Below are 27,754 nucleotides of genomic sequence, written 5' to 3'. Positions count from 1 at the left end.
CTGAAGTAAATTTCTGTTTTAGGTCTTGGAAGGCCTTTTCAGCTTCTTCTGTCCACTGGAAGCGTTTATTTTTCCGCAAAAGAGCCGTGATGGGGTGTACAAGATGTGAAAAATCAGGAATGAATCTGCGGTAAAAGTTCGTAAATCCAAGCATACTCTGTAGCCCTTTAATCGAGCTAGGTGAGGGCCACTTGAGGATTGCATCCACCTTTCGTGAATCCATTCGAACTCCATTTGGGGTCAGGATAAATCCAAGGAATTCAACTTCCAATTTCGCATATTATTTATGCTGGCGTAGTTTTTCTAGTACAGCACAAACGTGCTTCACATGGTCTGATTCAGATGAAGAGTATACTAAGATGTCGTCTATGTATACAACAACACAGACGTCTATGAGTTTGCGAAGGACATCGTTCATAAATTACTGGAAGGCTGCCGGTGCGTTGCAAAGCCCGAAAGGCATCACCTGGTATTCGAACAATCCGTATTTGGTACGGAAGGCAGTCTTCCATTCGTCGCCTTTTTTCACTCATACCAGATGATACGCCCCTCGGAGGTCCAACTTAGTGTAGATACGAGCATCCTTTACTTGGTCCAGTAGTTCTGGGATCAGGGGCAACGGGTATCGGTTTTTACCGTTATTTGGTTTAATGCGCGATAGTCAATACAAGTCCTAAGGTCACCTTCCTTTTTAGGGACGAAGAATAAAGACGATGTTGCCGGAGACTTGGACGGGCGAATTAAGCCATTGCGAGGTATTGATCCAAATATTGCATAAAAATGAGGATTTTCGGGTTCAGTGAGGGCGTAGATTCTGCAGCATGGAATTTGAGCTCCGGGTAGGAGGTCGATCTGGAAATCATATGATCTGTGGGGTGGCAATGTGTTTGCTTGGTCTTTCTGGAAAACATCCTGAAATTCCTGGTATTCCTAGGGTAACTGAGTTTATCGGATTCATGACCGTAGCCAGTCTTTTGATCAAAGTTTTTTCAGAGTAACAAGTGTGTGCACAATCCGAGAAGGTCACTCTCTTTTCTCGCAAGTCAATACAAGGATTATGAGTTTCCAACCATGGCATTCCCAGAATTATTTGGAACTGTGGGACCTTGATTAAGTGAAACACAATGCTCTCTCGATGCCCATCTTGACCCAACAGTGTCATTTCCATAGTTGAATGAGTTACTGGACCGGAAGCTATTTCGGTCCCATCGACGGTGGTGATTACATCAGTTGTGGGTTTTTTGCAAAGAGGCAGGTTCATCCTTGTAGCCAATTCTTGATCCATGTAGTTTCCTATGGCTCCGCTATCTATGTATGCTCTCACTGCGTGCATATGAGATGGTTGCCTTTGATCTATAAGGACCATTGGTATAATTAGGTGCAAGGTCTGAGTGTCCTTCTTCATGCTCGTCAAGCGGACCTCTACGCTTGTCGGGCGTGGTCGTTTCCTGGCTCAGATTCCATATTGACTTTGTCGGCGACTCCTACCACCTTCTTAGGTGGTTTCACTGGGCAATCCTGTAAAAAATGCCCCGAGGTTCCACAATACAAATACAATTGTAACTGCCGCCTCTTGTCCCTTTCTTTTTGAGTCAAAGGTCCTTTAACCCCCCCCCCAATTTGCATGGGTTCAGATACATCAGTTCCTTTGGGGATGACGTTGTCCTTAGGTCTTACCAATACTCGATTCTCGAATCTAGCCCGATCAGCCTTCCGATTCTGAAGTCTGTGATCCAACTGGACAACCAGGTCTATGTATTCAGCACAATCTTGCGGTGGGTTCACTACTTGTGCCAAAACGTCTTTTAGTTCACCTCGTAGCCCACGATGAAATAGCGTAATCCGCTTGACCTCTGGCCATACGGTTTCTACCACCAACCTATTGAAGGTTGCGATGTAGGTCAGCAGATCCTGGTTACCCTGACACAAGGATAAAAGTTTGTTATCCAAAGCTTGGCATTGGGAATGTCGGGCAAATAGTCTTTCCATGCTTAGTTGAAAACCCTGAAAATCCCGAAGAAGAGGGTCATCCCGGTTGACTAGTGGAATAGACCAATCGGCTGCACTGCCGCTGAGATACGAAAGTACAAAGGCTACCTTTGCTTGATCATTCGGAAAGGCTCCAGGTCTACATAAAAAATGCTGGCAGCACTGGTTCATAAACACGGCAAACCTTTTAGGGTCCCCTGCAAAGCGTTCTGGCAGTGCTAAAGGAACTGTCCCTGGTAAAATTACTTGCACTGGGTTACTTGATTGAGCTTGGGCAGAAGCTTGCCCGAGTCCAGGTAAAGGTGTGTGCCCAGCTTGAGCTTGAAGTAATTGCCTGGCGAGATCATCCGTACGTTCCTTTGCCACAATCAGTTCTCTCCTGAGAGCATTAGTCTCTTGATGGGCGGAATGCACTTCAGCCCTTAGTTCTCCCAGTAGTTGGGCTAATTGGCCAGTCTCTGAGGTCTCCATAACGCCCGGTAGGAGATTTGTAGTAAGGCTTTGCGTTCTCTTACGCTCACCTGGATTCCACAGGGGCGTCGAACAAAGCTGGACTGCTGCGGTCTCCACCAATGTGACTCGTAGCGAAGTGATGATCGACTGCACTTGCCCACTCAGTTTCGTCTGCCTGGCCCGCAAGAATATTTTCCTAAAAGTAGTAAAGGGGATTAGCCACCCGTGGTAGAGAGGTTACACTAACACTATTTTCCCTGAAAACTTCCAGTATTTCCCCTTCATAAAGTCTCACCTTATTGTTTGGAAGGATGAACTCCCCATCCTGCGTGGAGTGCAGGGGCGCGTAGAAGTTCAGTTACTTCACTGATCCGAAGGTATTTGGCAGAGTTCCAAACAACAATGACTCCGAGGTAAGTAGTGTGTAAACCGAATGTATAGTTCTTTTAGAGTTCAAATGACTGTTAATTCACTCTTGCTCCTTTCATACCTTTTCCCTTGCAGCGTGATCCAAGGAGTGAGTTTGCCTCGGTGGATGAAGGTAGCGCTTAGGTAAGAGTCAGTTGGTACCAAGCACTGTCTAGCAAGTAATATTGTTCCAAATGTAATTATCCAGTAGTTCTCTATCTTCTTTGCAGGTGCGGCGCCTTGCCGAAAATGTCTAACGTAGGATGGTGACCAGCGCTGCCTTGAGCGGTGACATTCCGAGTAAGTATCTTGCGGTAAGTAAAAGAATGTTTTTGGCAGAACCCCGCTCACCTTTTGTTTGTTCTTGTCTTTTCAGATGCTGATGTTTCGAGCAGCGATTCAACGGGTGCTGCGCCGGGTCGTGGAGATGCTCCAAAGACAGGTGAGTATGGCGCGGCGCTGCAGCTGGCAAAGCGATGCAGTTTATTTTAATGTCTTTTTCCTTTATCCACAGGTGCGGCTGTTCCAGGAAAAGATGATGACCAAATGGAAATCTCCTTGTTCTAACCTTCTCTTCTTCTTTCCTTTTCTCTAGGATCGGCTCCGGACACAAGACGGGTGTGGCTGTAGACTGGATGCTGGACTGCAGACACGGTGAGCGTTACGCTGCTAAGATGCAAAATAACGCAAAGCGTGTGCCGCTCTTCGGGCGTGGTTTAAATAGCATCAAAAAAGTAGTTCCCAGGTAAGAAGTTCCGGTACCACACCCAAGCAGCAAAATAGTTCCTAAAGGAAAGTAGTCGCTTCATGGCCTCATGATGGCTTGTACATGAGTTCTTTGCAGGATGACCTGCATAGTTTCAAGTTGTCAATATGAGCCTGGCGCCTATGGCGCCAGGACTGAACCCACATAGCCCCTAGGCAGGGTTTTGGGAATTCCTGTGTCTTCTTGGGTGCCTGTTCCCTGGACAGATGGACCTGTTCCGGATGTCTGGGGGCAGGCATCGTGACAAACCTTTTTGGCAACCATGGCCGGAGATCACAGTAGTGACGGACGCCTCACTCATGGGGTGGGGAGCTCATGCCAACGATTTGACAATCAACGGTCGTTGGTCTTCATCGGAGTCCAAACTACACATCAACCTTTTAGAGCTGAGGGCAATCAGACTAGCGCTGAAGGCTTTCCTGCCATCTGTCAGGGGAAAGAATGTCCTGATAATTACGGACAACACAGTGGCCATGCATTATCTAAACAAAAGAGGAGGTGTGGGGTCACTACCTCTGTGCAGAGAGGCAATGCAGCTCTGGTATTGGGCAATTCAGGAAGGAATCTCTTTAACGGCAATTCATCTAGCCGGGGAGGAGAATATGACAGCAGATGCTCTGAGCAGGCAGAGCACGGTGTCCCACGAATGGGAACTAGCTCAGGAATTCATTCAAGAGATCTTTGCCCTTTGGGGAACCCCTCAAGAAGACCTATTTTCAACCGGTATCAACCGAAAGTGCGAAAGGTATTGCTCAAGAGAATTTCCCAGAGAGGAGCCCTGGGGGATGCGTTCGTGGTGGAGTGGAATTTCCCACTATTGTATGCGTTCCCTCCGATTCCCCTCATTCCTCAGGTCATCAGGAGGCTGAGACGCTTCGGGAGCCGCATGATCCTAATTACCCCAGATTGGGCCAGGAGAACGTGGTACCCGGACCTTCTAGACATGTCCATCTGTCCTCCAGTACGTCTTCCTCAGAGAGAGAACCTTCTCTCTCAAATGGAGGGTCAGGTTCTCCATCCAGAGGTCAAAACGCTCAACCTTCATGCTTGGTATCTGAAAGGCTGAGATACAGGGATTGGAACCTTCCGGATGATATTATGGAGGTGTTGCTTTCGGCAAGACGGCCAGCAACAAAGTCTCTATACCGTTGCCGTTGGAAAACGTTTTGCCACTGGTGCAGAGAAAAGAATGTCGATCCTTTTCTATGTTCTATTCCGGAAGTACTATCTTTTCTTCTGACCCTAGCACATAGAGGTATGAATATTGGAACAATAAAAGGTTACCTTGCGGCGCTTTCCATTTTCAAGCGCTCGTCGGAAGAATGCTCCTACTTCAAAATTCCTTTGATAATACAATTCTTAAATGGACTCACTAATGTGTTTCCTCCTCACCCATTTCAAGTACCGATTTGGGATCTCAATTTAGTCCTAAAATTCTTAATATGTGCTCCTTTTGAGCCTATGCACACGTGTCCATTAAGATTACTAACATGGAAAACTGCCTTCTTAGTTGCTTTAACATCTGCAAGAAGAGTGAGCGAATTGCAGGCACTGTCTTCTGGGCCACCCTATACTGTGTTCTATAAGGACAGAGTTGTGTTGAGGGTTAAACCATCATTTTTACCGAAAGTAGTATCTGATTTTTATTTAAGTCAGAAAATTGTTTTACCTGCATTCTATCCTCCACCCCATCCTACTAAGGAGGAGGAAAGATTACACAGGTTGGATCCAAAAAGAGCTTTAAGCTTTTACATCTCTAGACTTTCCCGACTTAGAGTGGACAACCAGCTGTTTATAGGTTACACAGGAAGGAAACTGGGTCAATCGGTGACAAAACAGACAATTTCACGCTGGATTGTGCTTTGCATTTCAGAATGCTACAGATTAGCACAAAAAGACCCACCAGAAGGGTTAAGAGCTCATTCCACCAGAGGTATTGCCTCTTCGACAGCCCTTCAAAGAGGTGTTCCAATAAGATCCATTTGTGAAGCATCAACTTCGTCTTCACTACACACCTTTTCAAAATTCTATAGCCTGGATGCTTCCCAGTCTAAGGCACTGAGTTTTGGAAAAGCAGTGCTTTATTCGGCCATCTAAGGGCATTGAAAAATCTAACCCCTCCTCCAGAGAAATTATACATACTGCTTTGGGAGTCTATTTAAAATGAGGAATACGTTGGAGGACACAATCCACTCGAAGAACAAGTTACTTACCAACTGGTAACGTTCTTTCGATTGAATGTTCCGCCAATGTATTCCTCATCGCCCTCCCAGCCTACCCCTCTGTAGATTTATCCGGGTTATTGCCAACTCAAATCTCGCAAGGCTGATACCTGTCTGCCGGCACAATCTACACAGTACAAAATCAAAGATAAAAAGGGGAAAAACAGAACTGAGGCCAACGGGCGCCGTGCGTGCTACTTATATACCCGATGACGTCACCCTCGACGGAGGCCTTCGAGGGACCATTGACTTGACAACATCAAAGCACGGCGCCCTCTGCCGAAAAAATTTCCGAAGAGCAGCAAAGGTGGATGGAATACATCTAAGATGAGGAATACGTTGGAGGAACATCCAATCGAAAGAACGTTACCAGTTGGTAAGTAACTTGTTCTTCTCTTTTATGCAGACATGTTGTTGGCTATGACGTGATCAGTGATGTAATCAACATCGTCTGTGATGTGATACATTAGGTCTTAGGTGGTGTGATTTTAGATGTGATGTTATTACCTAAGCATCTTGTAGTATGTTATTTGCTTCTTTCTGAGTGCATTTCAGCCCTATTGTATGGCATGAATTGTTAATAACCAGCAATGGAATGCAATCTTCAGGTTTATCTGTGAAAGTCCTTGACATTTTACCCACTCTTCCCGATTACCCTTCCCTCTAATTTTCTCAGTTAGTACCTGGAATGCTGCCTTCAGGTTTAGCTGTGAACGTTTTTGACCCTTTCCCCAGTGCTTTGAAGCAATCCTGAGTGCTATTTATTGCTTAGCAAAACTCCAATAAATAAGCAATGTATCTAAAGTTCTTTTTAATTATTATCTATACATGCACACACATGGGTGTAAGCCACATTTTGAATTCATTCAGAGCCCACAACGAAGAGAACCCTTTTCATTAAATCAATTTCAGTAAAATGATTGAAGATGATCACTACGTGCATTGTGGCTTGTGAGACACGCATGGTATCAAGAGATGACACAGACAACAGAAGTATAGCTCAAAAACCTTTATTTTACTTGTCTCTGCCCTAACTCTAAGGTGGGGATTACCCTACCTAAAGAAAAGCTAAAGGGAGTCTGAGTCAGTAAATACAAAGCTAATCTGTCTGTGTCAGAACCTATGCTTGCTCTCACATCTACAACCAAACAATGTGTAGGGGTACTGCTAATTAACCTACAAATAGTGTTCATAACAAAAAGGTATCACCAGTTCTTGGTAGATCTTTCTCACGGTACAACACCAACTTGACAGTTCCAGAGGTTTTTTCTTTAGCTGGAGTCTCCCACCCCACCTTTGGAAAGTGAAGCATGCCTCAATGTTCTTGTTATACAGTTGAATTAGATTCTTGCGGTTCCCTTTCCCAAGATCAATTTAGCTTCCAAAACAAAGTTCTTGTTCCACAATTAAATCAATTTCTCAGGGTTCCCTTCCCCAAGATCAACTTGGCTCTCAAAATTAAGTTCTTGTTCCACAATTAAATCAGTTTCTCTGGGTTCCCTTCCTCAAGATCAACTTGGCTCTCAAAATAAAGTTCTTCAGACCCTTTGTCTTGTAAGGTGCAATTCATAAAACTTAAGATTTTCAAAAGGGCGCTCCTGTCATAACGCAGTTGTCAGACCGCACAGTCAGACCACTACATGTCGCGCAATCAGGTACCCTCTGCCTTTAAAGTGCCCTCTCCTTTTAATTCACTTTATCCAGATAATATATCTCCTTTGGCTTTCTTCAACAGTCATTTTATTTGAATTCTCATCATCTTAGGCTTTAAGCATTTGGCTTTCTCATATTTCACACTGGCTTGACATTTCACTCTTCACAAGCTTTCATTGGGGTTTTGCTAACACTTCACCTCTTCGCATAGCTCCCCTTTATTTTAAATGTGTTGCTTCATTTATTTTCAATTCAATAAACTGCTTGTTCACATTTCACATTCACTTGAAACTTTCATCATTATAATCTTTAATTCGTTTTTCTGGCGCTTCGCAGTCCTTGTAGCTCCCCTTTTCTGAAATGCTTTGCTTCTTCATTCAGAGAGTTTCGAAAACATATTTCTATCAATACACAATCACTCTGACTTCACAATTCAAATTGTTAGCTTTTAACTACAGGTTCCACAATGCCTTTCTTCTCTGGAATGCCGCATTCACAATTCAACTTGCTTTACTTGCATTCAGTTTGGTGTTCTCAAAGCATATGTTTTAATTTTAATTAGTTCAATATTTAAACTGATCTACTTTACTTTCATTCAATTCAGTGTTTAAATATTCTTGCTTTCATGCGCATACCGGGTTTCTCACTCTCATTGAAACTCTCTGGTCAGGCTGTTGCTTCTATCAGCTTCTCACAGCTGAGGTCAGGGTCTCACCTCTTGTCCCTCAGACACTCCTGGGTTCTTCCTCTCTGTCCAGGGGAACAAGCATTCTCTTCAACACAAAAAGGAATCAGCACGTCTCTGGGCTCCCTTCTCTGGACTCTGGCTCTCTGGAGACACAGCTCCGTCTCCACACTTCCTCTTGCTGCTTCACCCTGCAGTCCGCTTGCATCTCAGCGTCCCATTCTACTCCTGGTGCTCCTGGGCTGCTTTGGCGTCTCAGCTGCACTCCCAACTTGCTCATCTTCCTCTCTTGTGCTTCACCTTTTATATCTTTTAACGATTCTTGATAGGCTGCTGGTAGGCATACTTAGGCTCAGTGGCCTGACTTTGTTTGAACCTATTAGTGGGACATGTCTGCAGCATATACTGTAGGGTGCCGCCACAGTCATCTTCCTCTTCCCAGTACTAGAGTGGTGTTTTGGATAGGAAGAGTGTATTCCTTCTAGTTCCATATTCCTTGTCTCAGTACTAGAGTGGTGTTCATGATAGGAAGGATGTATTACTGCTAGTCCCTTCTTCCTTGTCTCAGTACTAGAGTGATATTCAGGATAGTAAGTGTGCAGTACTTCTAATCCTCTCTTTCTCGTCTCAGCACTAGGTAACGGTAACTGGGAATTAAAAGGCTGGGTTTCACAACAACCCATGAATGCTGAGTCAGGGGAGGATAGGTCAGTGGCATGGCTAGAAAAAGGGTTTTGCCAGGCTTTATCTTTGTGTCTTCTTATTATCTTCCTTCTCCCTGGGTTTGGATATTGTTTCGAGGGATAGAGACCAGAATATCCCATGAATGATTCAGGGATATCGTCGCCTCCTTCTAATGGAATGGTAGAATACTGCATCTGGCCTGAGGGCTCCTGACAGCCATCCCCCAAGGATCCTTCACCCAGGTGATGCTTCCTCGCTTGTCCGCCCCCAGGGTTGGGATTACATGTGGGAACGCCCCCAGGTTTCTCACAGGCTGTATATTATCTAGCGGACATGCTTAGAAAAAGGAGGGAACTTAACTGCTTGACATGCTTACCCAGTAAATGCCATTCAAAATATAGTTTAATTATTAACGCAAGTGCACTTCAAGAACTCACTATTCATTTGTGAGAGTCAGTGTTGCCAGATTTACTATTTTGGGGGGATTTGTCAAGAACACTGGAGGGCTTTTAAATTTGGTAAGATGATTCTAGCTGGTAGTTTGAAACTACTTTAGAACCACTATTAGACAACTCTTAGTCAAGCTGAAAGAAATAATAGGAATTTAAGGCTCATTAAGGTGAAAACATTACTCTGAAAGTTACTGAACTAATTGGAAAAATAATGTTAAAACATAGCGAAGAATCAATTATTATCATACTTTTCATCTGGTCTACTGAGTCTAGACATTGTGGGTTCCGTGGGTATGAGAAACCAGAAGGTGTCTCACTTACTAGTCTCCGGGGTTCTGTCATGCAGGTGGCCAGGACACGGGCATCGCTATTGGATCCAGTTCCTGGGGTGGACCAGTGCAGGAGGATCACCTGGAGGCGGGATTCTCTGGGAGTGGAAGTAGGACGCCGACCGGTGAGACGCAGTATCCCCTTTTAGTTAACGCCTTTTCCCCATCCTACTATGTAGGATATTTGAAAACTCAACCCCCACCCCCTTTCCCTAACACAAGCACTTTTTCACAGACCGATTACCCTGAAAGACAGTGGACTAACACCAGAGCCATATATCTGACATGTTCCAACTCAAGGGTCAGGCAGAGTCCGGCAATTGAAACTGATTTCACACACCTGACTGCCCTTTCCCATCCCCATAGGGATAAAAGGCGGAACGTACGAGGAAGCAGTGATTCCAGAGCAGAAATTCAAACGGAGAAGAAAGGCGGTGCAACCTGAAAGGACGTCAAAGAGGGAATTGCCCTTTTCAACCCAGACCCACGAAGCCTCCAAACAAAGAATCGTAAAACCAGGAATTGCAGCTGGCGGATGGCGTGACAGATGTCAGCAGTACAAGGGACCCTCCCGCACTGATAGCCAGGGCGGAGAGACGAGGTTGCCATCGTGGTACTCCAGCTCCAAAAGAAATGTCAACGAGTTCAGCACAGCCAGTGAGTCAGATGAGCTTGACTTTGTTAAACTAAAGGTTGCAGTGACAGCAGGATGAAAGATTAAAGGCATAAACTACAAGTGCGGAAGGCCCTGTGGGAGGCCGATGAAAGGTGTCAAGGTGGTCATACAAGGGATCCAGCCAAATCACTTGTACAATGGAAAGTTCTTGACGCATTGGTAAAGCATTAAAGATTGTGGAGTAGGCGTTTGAACCCAGCTGAGGGGAACACTGTACGAACTATAATTTGGGGGAAAAAAGAGTGGCCCCGCGAGACATGATCGCCCTTCAGAAGTCTCTGTAATTACAATTAGAAAGTACTATTGGAAGGTCTGAGCCCAGCTGAGGGGGACCTAACTACAGGAAAATGTTGTTTAAAAAGACATTAAGATTTCTGAATACGGCACATGGGGAAGCATTGTGACACAGGTGTTTGAACACGGCTGAGGAGAATGCTGTATGAACTGTGTGAAGCCTGACTGGGGCTAGAGAAAGCGCCTGACTGGTGGCTGAAGGAGAGCCTAGCTTGGGGTTGGATAAGCTATTGGTTGGTCTGAGCCTGGCTGAGGGAGACTAACGTGGCCATAACAGGATCGGAGCCTGGCTTAGGGGGATCCACTGATGAAATGTAATCACCCAACGTAAAGAGAAACTAGAAGAAACTTTTTGTTGTATCATTTACGAAGCATCAGGCCCGATGAAGTGAAATACTTTGCATGAAGGAGTCTTAGACAGGGAAGATGTCTGATATAGTGGGAAAGAGACTGTAACCACGTATTGGAGAAGCCCAGCAGTTGCTGTGCTTGAGAGCCCGGCCTTTGTTCCGTGCTTGAAAATGTGGGGAAGGGAGACCCCAGCCATAACATCCTGTCCTATTATTTTTTAACACTTCTTTCTTTTCTTGTGAACATTATCCCACACTATTTTTATAATTTAGCAGTAAAGATTGGCAATAGTTTTTTTTTTTGTTTTTTTTAACAGGTCCTTTTTATTTGACCAAACAGCACTCAGACTGCCTTATTATGATTTGATGGTCGTAGCTTGCACCCATCTTAGATTTAGGTTTAGATTTTTCTCACCCATTTGTACAGTTTGGCAAACACCCTTGAACTGTGATCACTTGTGTCTGTCTTTCCTGTTGCCCCCATGAGTTCCTTACGGGGGTAAGGAGGGTTGTGATATCCCAGTTAAAATGAAATTGAATCTTAAGGGAGACAAGTGGGGAAGAGGTGAATTTGGAGTTTGACTGTATCACTTCTGTATGATACTGAGGTTAAAGACTAAAACTTGAGACTGAAATGTACACTTCATGGGAAAGGAAAGGAATATCAGAGCAGTGGCTAGTATTTGAGTTCCGTGGGATGCTTTCAAAGGGTTTCTTATGATTGACGTTTGAGTATTTGCAATGCAAAGAATAAAAACAAGCATGAGAGAGCAATAAAGTTAGAATTTGTGCTGAAGACCATATATATATATATATATATATATTTCTGAGGCTTGGGGAATCTGCTTAGATCACATGCTGTGCATAGGCCGACATCTAGTGGAAGCTGCGGAGTATTACAGTTTGTTTTTCGAAACTCGAAAATGGGCGTTGACACAGGGCGTGCCAGTAATACTATCCCTAGTGTGACGTCCACTGTACCCATGATCCCTCACGCGTGTAGGACCCTCAGATTGTTTTTTTCCACCATACTGGTCGGAAGCATTTCGCGGAGTTCCCTGGCCTTAGCCATACTTTTGCAAAATATCATTATATTTTCCCCATTCTCCACCCCAACGTCGAGTCACCGATCTTCCACACTCGACGCCGGCCCTGAGAAGAAATCGACCGTCGAGAGCTGCACGAAGGATTTGGGCCTCGGAAGGCCTCTGGCCTCAGCCCTGCAAGTAGGGAGAGTGGGGAGTGGACATACTCTACACTCTTTGGTATATAGGTACATTCTTATACATTCCTACACTTATCAGCCCGCTTCCACAAGGTGCGTATGGAGGGTACCCCTTTCCAATTCTGCCCCAAGTGCAACCGCAAGTACCCTTGGGTTGACAGAAACGCCACGTGCAATCTCTGCTTGCCGAGGCACCACCCCGAGGCGAACTGCAGAGCGTGTAGTAGGTTTAAACCGAAAACACTTAAGGCCCGTTCGATCAAGCGTTGGGCCCACCATGCCAGGCGTCAGGAGGCCATGGCAGCGGAGGGCGCCTTTAACGATGGCAGTGACGCCGTGCTTTTGCACGGCGAGGGCAACGTGGCGTCAAGAGACAGCCGAGCGCAAGCCCCTGACCTCGGAAGGTCGTCCGGCAGGGCGGCTCTGGGGAAGATCCCCGGCGACACAAGTGCTACCCACAGCACTTCCACAAAGCACATGAAGTCCAACCGAGACTCGACGCGCACGTCGAGTTCTCGGAAAGAGGCACATAGAGAACGGTCTGAATCGGTGTCCTCTGGGCGTTCTCGATCTAGATCGCCGCATGACTCCAGGCAATCATCCACTGTTGCCAAGAGTGCCTCGCTCCCCAAGGTAACGGAAGTTCGATCGTCGGAAGACGAAGCCGACTTCCATCCCCAGACCGCACTCCAGGAGTCGGCGCCCGCAGACCGCCTAACGGCGGCTCCCGAGTCCCTACCTCCACGTTTGAAAGATAGGGACACTACCCCCGAACCGAGACACCAGGCGTCGAAGGCTCCGAAGGGGTGAAAAAGCAGGGAAAACACTCTTCTACCCACGGGGAGGGGGAAAAACAACAAAGGAAGCAGTCTCAGCCTCCTTCCACACCTCTAAAACTTTCCACTCCACATAAACAGAAATACAAGTCTTCTGTTATCCCAAAGACCCCTGCTAAAACCAGTAAGTCTAGTCAGGATAAGGCAGAGAAAGTTCCAGAAAGGGTCATTCCCAGTTCTAGAGAATGGTCTAGTGATGACATAGACAGGGTTATGTCAAGGATGTCATCATTGGCAGATTTTTACGCAAAAAACCCTGAACACTTTCTCTCTTATACTTCGACGGGTCAGCACCCTCAGGCTCTAAGGATCCAATACCTCCAAGTAAGAAGTCCCGGTTTGAAGCCCCAACACGGTCTTCGGACCCCTTCTATATACAGCCCTACTCTCAATATCAAGGGGATACATCCTTTTGTGAGGATCCAGATTTGGGCATGTTGGAAGAGCAAACTGGTACGGGCTACTATGGGGATGATGAGGACCAAGAAGAGGAAGAGGAAGACCCTGAAACCTACAGAGTAGATATCCCGGTAGAGAAAGAACCCCCGGTTACCGACTTTCCTGTCGACAATCAACCTCTCCTGAATGAAGTTCTGTCCCGAGCGGCAGAACACTTCCACATTGACACCCAGGGTGCTCAAGAAGAGAGGGACTTCGCCGAGGAGTTAATAGGAGAAAGGAGACCTGTTGCGCAGGCCATCCCTATCCTTAAGTCTATTCAGAGAAGAATAGACCCTTCACTTGTAAATCCCAACCTCACAAAGGCAGTGAACCCAAGGATTGAGAAACTTTTCAGGGCAGCCCAATCAGACCCACTATACATAAGGGGGCATCTGAAGCCGGACTCCCTGGTAGTTACAAACACCTGTAAGAGGGCGGGAACACCCTTGTCATCGTCCGAAGCTCCTCCCAACAAGGAGAGCAAGAAACGATATGGTTTGGGCAGGAAGGTAGCCTCCACTTGAGCCTACCAGGCAGGGATTGCCAACTCCACCACCCTGTTGGCCAGTTACAACTGCCACCAGTGGGAAGAAGTCGCGGCACTCATAGACTCCGCCCCAGAACCCTTAAGGAGCCAATTGGCACGAGTTTCCGTGGAGGGAAGAGCCGTGTCCGGTTGCATTTTAAAAGCAACCTTTGATGCCGCGGATAACGCTGCCAGATTGATAGCAGAAGGGACCGTTATCAAGAGACACCCTTGGTTACGGCAGTCTGGATTCAAAGCTGAAACCCAAGCATCATTGTTAGATAAACCGGTGGAGCCCGATCTGTTGTTTGGTTAGGCGGTCGAGGACGTGCTGAAAAATGCCAAGGATGAGTATGAGACACTCAAATCCCTAGGCCAACTAACCAATAAACCCCCTAATCAGAGAGGGAATGTCAATTTTCGTCGCCCACGCGGACAAAATTCCCAGAGAGGATCTAACTATTCCCAGGGGCAGGGTACACCATGGAACAATAACAACCAGCAGTCTACCCAGGGTTATGGCAGGGGTAATAAAAGAGGACATGGTAAAGGTAGAGGCAGCCCCAGTAGAGGCGGCGGCACACCTCCACCAAAAGAATGACGCTCCGTTCAGGGTCCCTTCTCACGCAACCCCAGTAGGGGGATGCATGTCCAACTTCACCCAAGCTTGGGAAGGGATCACATCAGACAGATGGGTGCTGTCCACAGTATCCGCAGGGTACTGCATAGAACTGTTAGAGCGTCCCCTGAACCTTCCTCCACGACAAAAAATACATTCTTTGGACCACCAGAAGATCCTCCTCGAGGAGGTCGTCAATCTGCTAGCAAAGGACGCGATAGAACTCGTCCCGGGACACCAGGTAAACAAGGGTATTTATTCAACTTACTTCCTTGTGCCAAAAAAAAAGATTTGACAATGCACCCAGTATTGGATTTATGGCCTGCAAGCCCTAAAAATTTCGCATGACTACTCTCCAAGAGGTAATCCCCCTCCTAAAAAAGGGGGATTACATGGCAACATTGGACATGAAAGATGCCTATTTTCATATTTCCATGTTCCCAGCGCACAGAAAGTACTTGCGCTTCAAGGTGGACAGTCGGCACTACCAGTTCAAGGTACTGCCCTTCAGGATAGCTTCGGCTCCAAGGGTATTCACCAAGGTACTGGCGGTGGCGGCAGCACACCTACGCAGGGAGGCAATCCCGGTGTACCCTTACCTGGACGACTGGCTCATCACGGGGGAGACCCCAGTAATTTGCAGAACAAACATTCAAAGAATGATCAACCTCCTCTTCGAATTGGGCTTCTCAATAAATGAGAAGAAGTCAAGTCTGGTGCCAAGCACCTCCAAACAGTTCCTAGGAGCTATCCTAGACAGTCAAGAGGGGTTGACCTTTCCATCCGAGGAAAGAATTCGGAATATACTACTGCAAATTCTACATTATCAGGCCGGTCGCCAGATAACGGTAGGCAAAGCATTGCGTTTGCTAGGTATGATGGCGTCATGTATTTACCTGGTCCCCCACGCGCACCTGCGCATGCGTCCCATGCAGGAATGGTTGGCGAAACAGTGGTCTCAGGCAAGTGGTCAGTGGGACGATCTAGTGGTCGTTTCGCCAACACTTGTACAAAGCCTTCACTGGTGGACAAGAGAAAATCTGTCCAAGGGGAAACCCTTTTACGATCCCGAGATACAGGCAGTAGTCACAACCGATGCATGCCTGACAGGGTGGGGAGCTCACCATCTCTACCACACAGCTCAGGGTCTCTGGTCTCACTCAGTGGCCAGGAATCATATCAACCTACTAGAGCTTCTGGTGGTATTCAGAGCGCTTCAAGCGTTTGAGCCCTACCTGCAGAATCTGTCAGTGCAGATCCGGACGGACAGCACTGCAGCCATGTTTTACCTGAACAAGCAAGGGGGGACTCGTTCGCCAAATCTGTCCAAGCTTGGCCAGAAAATGTGGATATGGCACTCAGACGGAACATCTTCCTGTCATCTCAACATGTTCCAGGGGATCTCAATTCTCTGGCGGATGCTTTGAGCAGAGACTCCCTTCCAGAGGAACACGAATGGTGTCTACACAGAGAAATCGTAGAAGATATCTTCTCTCAGTGGGGTTCCCCCACTATCCACTATAGACCTATTCGCCACAAGCGAAAACAGGCAATGCCCAGGATTTGCATCCAGGTTCCCCCAACCAGACTCGCAGGGGAACGCCCTGTGGATGAACTGGTCAGGGATGTTTGCGTACGCTTTTCCACCAACTCCCCTCATCAGGAAGGTGGTCAACAAGATGAACAGAGAATCGATGGCGCTCGTCCTAGTTGCTCCCATGTGGACCAGACAACTGTGGTTCCCACACCTACGCAGACTAGCAGTGTGCGAACCCATCAGACTCCCAGGCTGGTACAACCTACTGTCCCAGCACCAAGGGCACAAGGTGCATCCTCAACCCAACTCATTGAACCTGGCAGCATGGCTCCTGAGGTCATAGAGTTTGGACATCTCAATTTACCACAGAGATGTATGGACATCCTAAAAGAATCTAGGAAGCCAAACACGAGGCACTGCTACTTTGACAAATGGAAAAGATTTGTTATCTGGTGCCAAAATAAGCAAATCAACTCGGTTGATTGCACTCCTTCAACAATTGTCACATACATGCTCCACCTACTGGATGCAGGACTGGTTTTTAACTCACTAAAAGTACACCTGGCAGCTCTGCCAGCATACACCACCTCCCATAACAAGGTGTTGTGGTGGAAAGTACCAGTAGTTAAAGCCTTCATGGAAGGAGTAAAGAGACTTCACCCTCCTATTTCAAACCCACCACCAGGATGCGACCTTAATGTGGTGCTATCTAAGCTCATGGCCCCCCCTTTCGAGCCCATGCATAAAAGCAGTCTCAAACACCTGACATATAAAACGGCCTTCTTAGTAGCAATTACATCTATAAGAAGGGTCAGTGAAATTCAGGCTCTGTCAGTGCAAGATCCTTTCTTTACAGTTCATAAAGATAAACTGGTTTTACGCACACACCCTAGGTTCTCACCTATGTTTATTTCTAAATTCCACGTGAACCAGTCCATCGAGCTTCCGGCTTTCTTCCAAGACCCACAGAACTCGGCTGAGGTGAAACTACACACCCTAGATGTGCGTAGGGTGGTCCTCTACTATGTAAACAAGACCAGACCACTAAGGAAAACAGATCAACTGTATGTCTCAATAGATACAGGCAGAGAGGGGGATCGTGTCTCTAAGGGTGCCATCTCTAAGTGGATTATTAACTGTATCCAGCTGTGTTACTCCCTTTCTGAAAAAACTCTGCCTTTCATGCCAAGAGCCCACTCTACAAGAGGCATTGGGGCCACTCTGGCTTTCATTGCAAATGTACCCCATGACACCATTTGCAAAGCAGCTACTTGAAGCTCTATTCACACTTTTACTCAGCACTACTGCATTGACACCCATTCCAAGACAGATACCCAAGTGGGACAAGCGCTCATGACCCTTCTCACATCCCACCTCCTTCTTCAGGTACTGCTCGCTAATCTATGCACAGCATGTGATCTAAGCAGATTCCACAAGCCTCAGAAGGGATACATTACTCACCGTAATCGTATTTCTGATGCTTGTATCTGCTTAGATTCACATGCGACCCACCCTTCCTCCCCTCTGAGAGAAGGCGCATGGATGCTTGTAGTCTTACCTTTCTTTCTATCTGCTTGGATTATCTGTACTCGCGCTACTCCTCATGCTACCTCATGTCAGAAAAAATACAATCTGAGGGTCCTACACGCGTGAGGGATCATGGGTACAGTGGACATCACACTAGGGATAGTATTACTGGCACGCCCTGTGTCGACGCCCATTTTCGAGTTTCGAAAAACAAACTGTAATACTCTGCAGCTGCCACTAGATGTCGGCCTATGCACAGCATGTGAATCTAAGCAGATACAAGCATCAGAAATACGATTACGGTGAGTAATGTATCCTATTTATATATACACACACACACACCACACACCACACACCACACACCACACACACAACACACACACACACACACACACACGATAAATTAGCCTATAGATTAGATTCACGAAAATTGAAGCCTCCTGTGTAATATTGTCTGTTAAGTATAACATGGGAAAACTAGCGATCGACAATGGTAAGATTTTTTAGACATTGTATGTGCAGGATTACAAGCCATCAATAGGGGATTGTCACAATTTTGTGAGCAAAGCAGTGCTCCTATTGGTCTGTGGGGAAGACACAAATGTCTTGTTGAGACTCATAACAGAACAGGAAATTAGACATGCAATTGGACTATTGAAGGTTTGTATATTTGCAGGCGCAGGTGGCTTCTCTGTTTAATTTTAAAAGAAAGAAAGTGGTACCAAAGTTAGGTATGTTATATAATGATATAATTCAGACTAGTCAAATGAACAATTTGTGGAGTTAGCACGTATAACTCTCATCAAAGACATGGGTAAAGGTTTGAATGATTGCACCAATTATAGGCTTGGTTCATGGGTGAATATAGAATTCAAAATGCTAACGGTGATCTTTGCATCACTCGCAATCCAATCTGGTTTTGTTAAGTGACAAAATGGCTATGCTAATCTCAGAGCATTGTTAGATCTAATGCCATTAAAGAGAAACTTGGACATTGTTATATTAGCCTTAGCTTTATACAGCAATAAGGTCTTTGATATGGTTAACTAGCATTCTGTAGAGAATCTTTGAGAATTTACACATTTCCAGCTGTATTTATAGATTTGTTTACTCTTCGGTATGATAACTCCAGTCATCATAAATCAGTGTCTTTAAAGAATTCAGCTTGAGAATGGGTACCAAACATGGCTGCCCTTTATCTCTGATGGAGTGAAGGGCATATATAAGTCATTTATATAGCGCCTTTTCCCTTTGTATGGCCTCAGCGCGCTCTGTAGTAGGAACGCCCTCTGGGACCGAAGTCCAAGTCTGGGAACATTCTAAGAGTAGGCGTAAGACGCGTGTGTGCATTTGGCCAAGATTAGGACTTAGGAGGGCTGGCTAGGCTTCAGTAAGCAACCCAAGTGGTCAGGTACTTGGGCGGATGCTGAGGGGGTCATGACAGATCGCTTGTACTGGAGACTTGATATGTACCCAGCTAGACCAAATGTTGTCATTGGTTGACGCTGTATTCTAATGGCTGAGGTGTTGATGCAAGTCTGGTGTTTTAGTGAGAAAGCGGTTATGTGACCAGCTAGACCGAAATTGTCATAGGCGTAGCTGCATTCTAGAGTGCGTGGATGGATAGCCGTGCCTGCTGCAGATGTTCACCAACGTGGTCCATTTATGCATACCTTAAGCTCAAATGAAAATTATCTTTGATGTTGCAGTGTCATCCGATCTTCTGTGAGGAAGAAAACGCCAGATACCTTTGTAGACTTTCTAGGCACTATGGACAGGCTACCCTAAAGTCTAGACTGCTTGTCCTAGAACATCTTCTAGGTGGGACAGACCAGGTACTGTAGAAACTAGGATAATGGGGTTATCTGAGTGCGATAGTCAGGTAACCTTCATAGTCTTACCAAAGCATTCTAATAAGCGCAATATCAAGGATACCTGCATGTAGCCACTGTGCGTTACAATGGCTAACTAAAGCAGTTATAAGAGCAATGGAGGGTTGCCAACATGTATTTGAGCATCATGGGCAGGCTAAACATTGCAGCCAATTCTGATAGCTGAGCTTCAGCTCGGGAAACACGCTTGCCTTCGAAACAAGACACTGCTTTGCAATATGGGTTCGATACCCGATTCCGCGCTTAGAAGCTTGAGGGGTCCAGCATATACAATATATATTTAGGAAATGTGACTTACTAAAATGTCACTAAGCCCACCTGGCTAGATGGTGGTTAAGGCTCTTTAAAAAGGACGTAAACTATCTAGTAATGTTTATAATGCAGAAGCTGTGTATCTGGATTAGGCCAGGTTCCTTTTGATGTTAATAGGCATTTCACAGGAAACGAAAAATCTGAAAAGGGCAGGGAAACTCTAGCCTCTGGACCAGAGTATTACAATTGCATAGAACAACAGAAAAAGATTGTCCAGGGAAACAAATCAATTTGAAAAAATGTGTATCAAAATTTATTGAAAGTGATACCAACAATTTAAACAATGGTGAGTCAATCACAAATAATTAAACACTGATCACTTTAATACAGCAAAACACCAGCAACCGTATGCCTAAAGTCGGCCAAAACATTGTCACACATACTTGCCATTCATAGTGCACTCATTCAAACCCAACTCAACATACCGTGACATACATCCAAAAGCTTAAAAGACAAAAGAATCATGCTAAAAAACCTGTGGGGAGAAGGAATTCATGACTGGTCCCCATCAAACAGACATAATTTTTATATTCATAATCAATAGAATTAATTAATAATCTATTGTCAGGGTGGATCAGAAGGAAAAGTGCAAAAGATCACATCCCTGTAGGGTATATCTCTCGACCGGTTTCGACGTGTAGTGGTAGTAAACACAACGTCTTCCTCAGGAGGTGGATGTTACCATTCTGATGAATGCCAAATTGCTATGGTGGCCGTAACGAAGTGATATGGTCAGTCACGCTGGGGGAAGCCAGGACCAAATCCTAACCTGAAAAGGCACCCTATTGAATTAGGGGAAGCCAAGTTGCAGATGTTGGAAGTTGGGAAAGCAGCACAGCTCAACTCGAAACACCAGTGTCATCTGTAGATCACTCCATCAAACAATTATTCATCTCTGTCAAGTGGATAATAGAGGTTAAAAAGGTTGACTCTGCGAGCCGAAATAGATTTCCTCACTCAAAACGCCACGCATGCGTGTAGGCAGTCTGCACAAAAGAGGCTGGCTGAATAGGCATTTCACAACCTGAGACTGCTGAGACTTAAATGGTGAAGCTAGTATCGCTATCCACAAGATGCTTGTGCCCAAAAGCAGTAGGTATAGCAATAGGCAGAGGAGGGTTCAGATTGTGCCAAGCAGCCACTTTACAGGCAGAATATAGAACAGCCAGTAGATCAGAGCTTCAGACATAATGTAGGAGCAGAGCTGGAACAATACACTATTTGTGGTTCAATGCTGTGGTGAAGGGAACATGCTTAAATATCTGGTAACCCCTCCTCCCATAACTCTCTCCATGACGGATCATCACTCGGGATAAATAATTGATGCTGGAACCACTACACAAGCAAACAAATTGTCTATATTTAATTTGGATAGGCAGCAAAGCACCCCTGCAGAAAAGATGACCATGGGCACCTGGTTCAGGAAACAAATGGAACAAATGAGAAACAACACCATTATAGACAACCTGGCAGGAGGAATTGGCCTCCTGACACAGGTGTGGGAGTGACCAGAGGGGTGGAACAATGTCTGGTACCTGTGGTGAGGGCCAAGACAGGCGGAGAAGAAGAATGGCAATGGGCTCTGGAGAGCAACTGACTATAGACAAAGACAATGAGATTGGGCCCAGAAGCGGGGTCACAACAAATCATAGAAATAGGCGCAGATAATTAGGAAGTTCTAGGCATAGGAAGCTCATCAAAGGAAGCATATCTGTGTAGCCATGGAGACAAATTTACACTGCTTTCTATTAGGCACTCAGGAACATTGTCAGTGATAGGCCGCATTTTCTTCCTTAACAACTCTGTATATAATACTAAGTAAGCAACCCATACTGTCAAAAACATAGAGGTCTCTTTCTGTGTCATGGATGCAGATTTGTTTGCAGCAATCCTCCAGAATTCCCTTGCTTTTTGTGACTTTATAGTCTTTGATCGTTTTGTCCCCAGGTCTGCTGTTTGGTTCTTCTCTTTAGAATTGATCAGAGTTTTATAATTTAAATTGCTGGATTCAGTCTCCTCGGGATGTCCACTTAGCTTTCCTGCATTACTTGTTGAAACCCTGCTTGCCAGAGAGCTAACAAGCACAGCAGACATTTCCTGGGATTTTTTATTCTCGATTGGCTCCCTCACCCATCTGGTGCAAGAATCCTCTTATGCCCTAATAGGAATATCATAAAGGAAAAAGGAGAATATTTTAAGGACCACAGGGTTGTTGTTACTTTCAAGCCTTAATATGGCTTGCAAATCATTCTCATCACCCGGAGGATACATGGAGGTGTACACACTCAATTTGTGATCTCTGAGGTCCACCAATAAATATCTGAATTCGTCCACCAATTCGTCCACCAATTTTCTATTAGTAGCCTGTGTTCAGTTGAAATTCTTGTGAGGGCATTACCTTAGTGGGGACATCTACCTTCAAAAGGTGCCATTTCGGGGATCTCCCATGTAAAGTTCTGTTCTTTGTTGAAGTTGTTGACAAACCCGCTCTTAAGAAAAAAACATGTAAACAAATTTCAAAATAAATAGTGGAAAGCGATGAAAGAAATGCTGCAAATGCCATCCATGCTTTTTTACTTGATTGTTTTATATCCCATATGGGGTTTTCATTATAATATTAAAGGCATACATGGTTAACATTTTTACACAATTCCTAGCTTCGAAATGTAATATTACATGCTTGCTTAACAACCAAGGCCAGAATTGCAAAACATTTGATCTGGAGAAATCGGGAGATGCCCTGAGCATCTCAGATGTCGTCCTGCTACCTTATACCTTATTCACAAAGCCTAAAATGTGAGCAATTTCTGAGGTGCCTGCAGTCTTTCAGTTGAGCATGTGAAAATGAGATTCACAAAGGCTTTTTCCAGGGCATCTCAGAGATGCTCCAGGTATCTCTGGATTTTCTCTATCTTCAGACTCTGTGAATCATGTACAAGATGGTAGGAGCAAATCTGTGATGCTCAGGGCATTTTCTGACTTGCTCTAGTACAAAACATTGTGAATTTGGCCCAATATCTTTACCATTACATGACCATTTGCGATGCTGATTGAAACCTTTGCATATTGCAGGATGCTCCAAAAAGGATAGAGGAAACATACATTAAGAAACCTGGAAATGCTGGATTGGAGGTGCCTTATAACCACCCATCAAAAGAAGAAGACCCTGCACAGGTAAAAACCTCAGTGTTTTCAGTCACCATGCTATCTCATACTACAATGCCCACTCCTTCACCACGAAACATGACTCTCCTTGGAGCATTTGCTATTGTATCTGCATTATTTCTGTAATCACCTGCCAGTGTCAACACCATTTCATATTTTCTTAAAACCTGTTTTCTCAATAATGTGTGGGAATGAAGGTTTTCATTGTTTTTAAATTGTCACACAAGTGTGCAGTGCCTATGGACTTTGCACCTCATAGACAAAGTGTTTCACTTGAAAAATGATGAAATACCCATGAGCATCTCAGATTTGCATCTGCTACACCTTAAACTGGAGTAAATGAGGAGATGCCTGGATCATCTTTGGGATGCTCATTTGCAAATCTGATTCACAAAGTTTTCGCAAATCTGATTCACGGAAGTGCATTTTGTGAATGTTCCTTGCGTCTCCAGATTTTCTACCGATGAAGGATTCGTGAATACGATGCATTTCCTAATTTACTCCAGTGCAAATCTTTGTGAAGCAGGCCCTATATATGATTGATTTAATTTCTCCCACATTTTTATCTCAGTCTTTGGAAATAAATACTGATAAACTTTAGTTTATCACAGGACTCTAGAAGTAACCAACCAGCGCCACATGCTCCTGTAGACTGGAACATATATTGCTTTCTCTCTCAATCTCTCTCTCTCTGAAAAGACAGTTCCAGACGGGTGAACAAGTATGTACAAGGAATGCAGGAGGAACTTGGTGTTCTGCAATTGGACAGCAAAGTAGAGGCACAAATGCCATCCAGACCTCTTCATATTGCCTGCTGTCAATAGTGGACTTTCCTCGATGTACTGGACTGTTGTGCTGGCACTCTGTGACTTCCCCAATCACCTTTATTGGCTGCCATTGCATAGACAGGCTCATTTTAAAGACCATTAGTGTTGTACATAGATTATTTCAACAGACATGGCCTAATATTTTGTCAGTTGTATTGATTCACTGAAGGCCTGGAAGACATTTGTGATTGGTCAGTCAACTTCTGCTGTATATCCCATCTTCCCAATATATTAAATGGTGCATGATTTTCTCAAAACATGCCTGCACATGGGGGATCACACTTCGCTTGGATCGTAGATACTACAGAGAACTGCCTACTCGTCAGAAAGAAGATAGAACTCTACTGATCCCTGTTCAGTACCAGATTGGTAGGCCAGTGCTCTTAAATATCCTTGTGTGCTTACAGAGCTTTAGTCATGCAGTACCATACTTTTCTTATTTTCCAAAATTTTGACATTTTTAAAGTGGTGGTACTCATTCAGCTCTGCCGGGGCCTGGCCTGGTGTTCTTTTTCTCCCTACCTGTCTAAACTTTTCATAATTAAACGTAATGCAACATTTATTTTGAGGTGTGTGATGACGCCACTGTAGCTCCAGCAGGAAATGGAGATGGGGAACTCTGAGGATAAGGGTAGCCACCCAGTCCCTGATGGCACACCTCGAGGTGGCAAATAGGGAATCCCTCTGAATGTACACCAGTTCACCCAAAGCCGGCTAGAGAGACCTACAGCTAGGAAGCTCAAATGCATACACAACCAGATGGACAAGGCCAATTCCACACAAGCTTTCCAACTGGAACAATAGGTCAGAAAGCAGCAAGGTCACATATTCCTGGCGCTAAAGAGGTGGTCAGAAACCTAAAACAGCAGAAAATGCTTGCATTACCACGCTTCCTCTAAGCTATACAAAACTTCCCCTTATGGATACCAGATCCTAAATTCCATAGAATGAACAACATCCTTAGGGACCTTCTCTGGGGAGGCTGACATCCACAAATCGCCCTGGCCACACTGCAGCGATCACTCTGGGAGAGCGAAATCGGACTGCCACATGTCAAATCATATTACTGGGCGTCCCAGATAGCGGTTATTAATGATACCCTACACAGGGACCAGGATCTGCCCCCCATACGGGCAAAAATCATGGGGCTGCAAGGCAAGACCCCAATTACAAACCTGTACCAACGGGTAGAAACAACCCCCCAAACCCCTAAACTGCCACTCCATACCACACATATATGGAAAGACGCTCCTAGACATATTGGCTGGGATGGCAATTGACTTTGGCACACCCTTATGGAACAATAGGAACCTGCCAGAAGTGAATACATTGCCGATGTGGTCAGAATGGGTGGAAGCAGGCATCAGGAAAGTAGGGGATATGCTCACTAATGGGTCCCTTACGCCCTTCCCGGAACTGAGACGCAAATGGAGCATTGCCACTTTTTGCAGATCACCCACGCCCTAACCAAACACCCATTTCCAGTAGATGCCCCATGATGCTTGCCACTAGAACTTGATGTTTTCCTGGAACCCATTGTCACCAAGGTCACATCCACACTTTATCAATTAATCACAGCCTTTACATCCTCAGAGTTATCTAGCCTCAAGATGAAATGGGAAGGGGGTGTGGGGCCCATTGATCCAGAAGACTGAATACTGGCCATGATGCACCCACGTGAAATTGCAATCTCCTGCAGACTGCGCTTGATACAGCTTAAGATTTTTCACAGAATATACTATCCCAGAGTTGCGCTGCTTCACTGGAATAGAGCGACCAGCCCTAACTGCTTACGTTGTGGACAGGGAGAAAGCAAATTCATTCATACCTTATGGGAATGCTCCAGGTTCATACCTTCTGCCAGTCATGCTGCAGCAAGCTTTCAGAAGTACTTGGAGTGGAAGTACCAATGGACCCTAAATTACTATTGTGGGATATCTCGCGGGATGAGAGCTTTGGGCGACATGAGAAACCTTTCCTATCTACTACAATAGACCTGATGAAACGTAACATCACAAGAAAATGGGGGGACGCGGACCGTCCCAGCTTTGCACAATGGGTCTCCGACATAAACGGGTGTGCGTTCATGGAACTCTGAATTTATACTGCTCGGGATGTCCGGCGAAAGCCGCTAAGATCTGGCACAAATGGGAAGAGGGGGATGGATGAACTACAACTAATCTCCCCAGAAGCTCACTGTCTCCAGAGCCCTGGTTCTCTCTAAGCTGGACTATTGTAACAGCCTCTATCTAAAACTGCCTGCCTCTACTCTCCTTCTCTGCAACTTATCCAGAACAGGACTGCAAGACTTGTCCTTGGCCTCAAGCCCAGGGATCGTATCTCTCCAGGGCTGAAATTGCTGCACTGACTCCCAGTGGCTGCGAGGATTAAGTTCAAAACCCTCTGCATTGTCCGCAAGGCCTTCTGGGGCCTGGGGCCGAAATACCTTCAACTCTCTCTTCCTAAATATCTTCCTTCTCGACCTCTTCACTCTTCCGGCTCCAACTCCCTCAGGGTCAGTCGCCTCTCCAAGCAAAGAGTTGGTGGTCGATCTCTCTCTTTGACAGGGGCCTCCCTCTCGAACAGCCTTCCTGCCTCCCTGAAAGTTGAGGAGAACCATCTACGGTTCCGGAAGCACCTCAAAATCTTCCTCTTTGCTTCTGCTTTCACTCCCCCTCTCCCCTGTTGATTTTCCGGGCAGATACTGCACTGGCTACCTGGCCTCCCTCTGATCCTGGGCCCAGGCTCACCAGTTGCCCACCTGCACTGCCTCCCTGGCAACCCCTGCACCTGGGGGACTGTTTTCTGTATCCTAACAGTCCCCCTACCAGCACTTATGTTCTGCACTTACCATACACTTGCCACTTGCTGGCCGTTTTTATTTATTTTATTTATTGTACTATCCCTTGTACTGCACCTCCCCCCTCTCCCTTCCCCCTCGCACTTTTCCCTTTCCCCCTTCCCATGCACTTGCACGATCTGAATGACATCTGGCCTAGTAGAATCGTTGTCTGTCTTCCCTTTGTTCCCCCTCCCTTGCCTCGTCGCGCCTTGAACCACTTGTGTATAGGCGCGTTATAAATACCATATCATATCATATATCAATCTAATCAATCATGTAATTTGAAAGTCCTGAGAACACTGGGATAAACTTTCGGTACTGCTCTCTAATACTTTTGGGACTGCGTTATTACAGCAAAAGTAACTAAGCAAATTAATGATGGCAAATTGATGGAATGTTATTAACTGATTGTATGACATTGACATGTGTTTAAAAAACGTATTAAAAAGTTAAAAAAAAAAGAAAATGACATCCCTTAGCTGCAGCTAAGGAGTCTGAGGGTTAACACAAAAGGGGAGGAGGTGGGCTGAAGGAGCCATGACCTTTCAGCACATGGAAAGCCATTGTTTACTGCATCAGTTGTTATTAGACACTACAATGGTTAGACATCTAAATACATATGATAAGGAGATCCTAATGAGGAAGTTAGAAAACATGCTGCTATTAAAGGTTTAGGATGAGATCCTAAGCTTCCTGAAACTTCTTCTACACAAACATCCAGATGGAAGCGTCCCTTTTCCTAACTTGCCATTATAGCTATGACCATCACCCTGACTGTAAAACATGCTCTTCAGTCAAGCCTTTAAATCCTGTTCCTGTGCTACTCAAGCACCTTTCTCAAACCAATGCATATAAAGCCAAGAATGAAGACAGGCGTCCAGAATAAAGCGGGAGGTTTGTGGCTGTGCCCACAAAATCAACGTTCTGTCTAGTCAGGCATGGCATGTTCAGTAGAATCACACATCATGTATCTTTTTCAACACTTTTCCTTGTCATTCGACGAATAACTTGCAGAATATCTTTTTTAGTGGCCCTTGGGTGGCA

The 27,754-nt window shown here is 45.4% G+C and overlaps 1 protein-coding gene across 3 annotated transcripts in view; it reads left to right on the top strand.

The window, feature by feature from the left end:
• Positions 1–27,754, top strand: part of NEK5 (NIMA related kinase 5) — a 1,893,692-nt gene that overhangs the window by 1,084,329 nt on the left and 781,609 nt on the right. For all 3 annotated transcript variants that reach the window (XM_069639859.1, XM_069639857.1, XM_069639858.1), the window contains one exon: positions 22,949–23,050. In XM_069639859.1, coding sequence (XP_069495960.1) covers positions 22,949–23,050 — 102 coding nt within the window. The remainder of the gene's footprint in view (positions 1–22,948; positions 23,051–27,754) is intronic.

This window comes from Ambystoma mexicanum, chromosome 7q (assembly GCF_040938575.1).
Source record: "Ambystoma mexicanum isolate Mex_15411 chromosome 7q, UKY_AmexF1_1, whole genome shotgun sequence".
Lineage (NCBI taxonomy): Eukaryota > Metazoa > Chordata > Amphibia > Caudata > Ambystomatidae > Ambystoma > Ambystoma mexicanum.
Note: the sequence above shows the minus strand (reverse complement) of the source record. Positions and strands in the feature narration are given on the sequence as shown.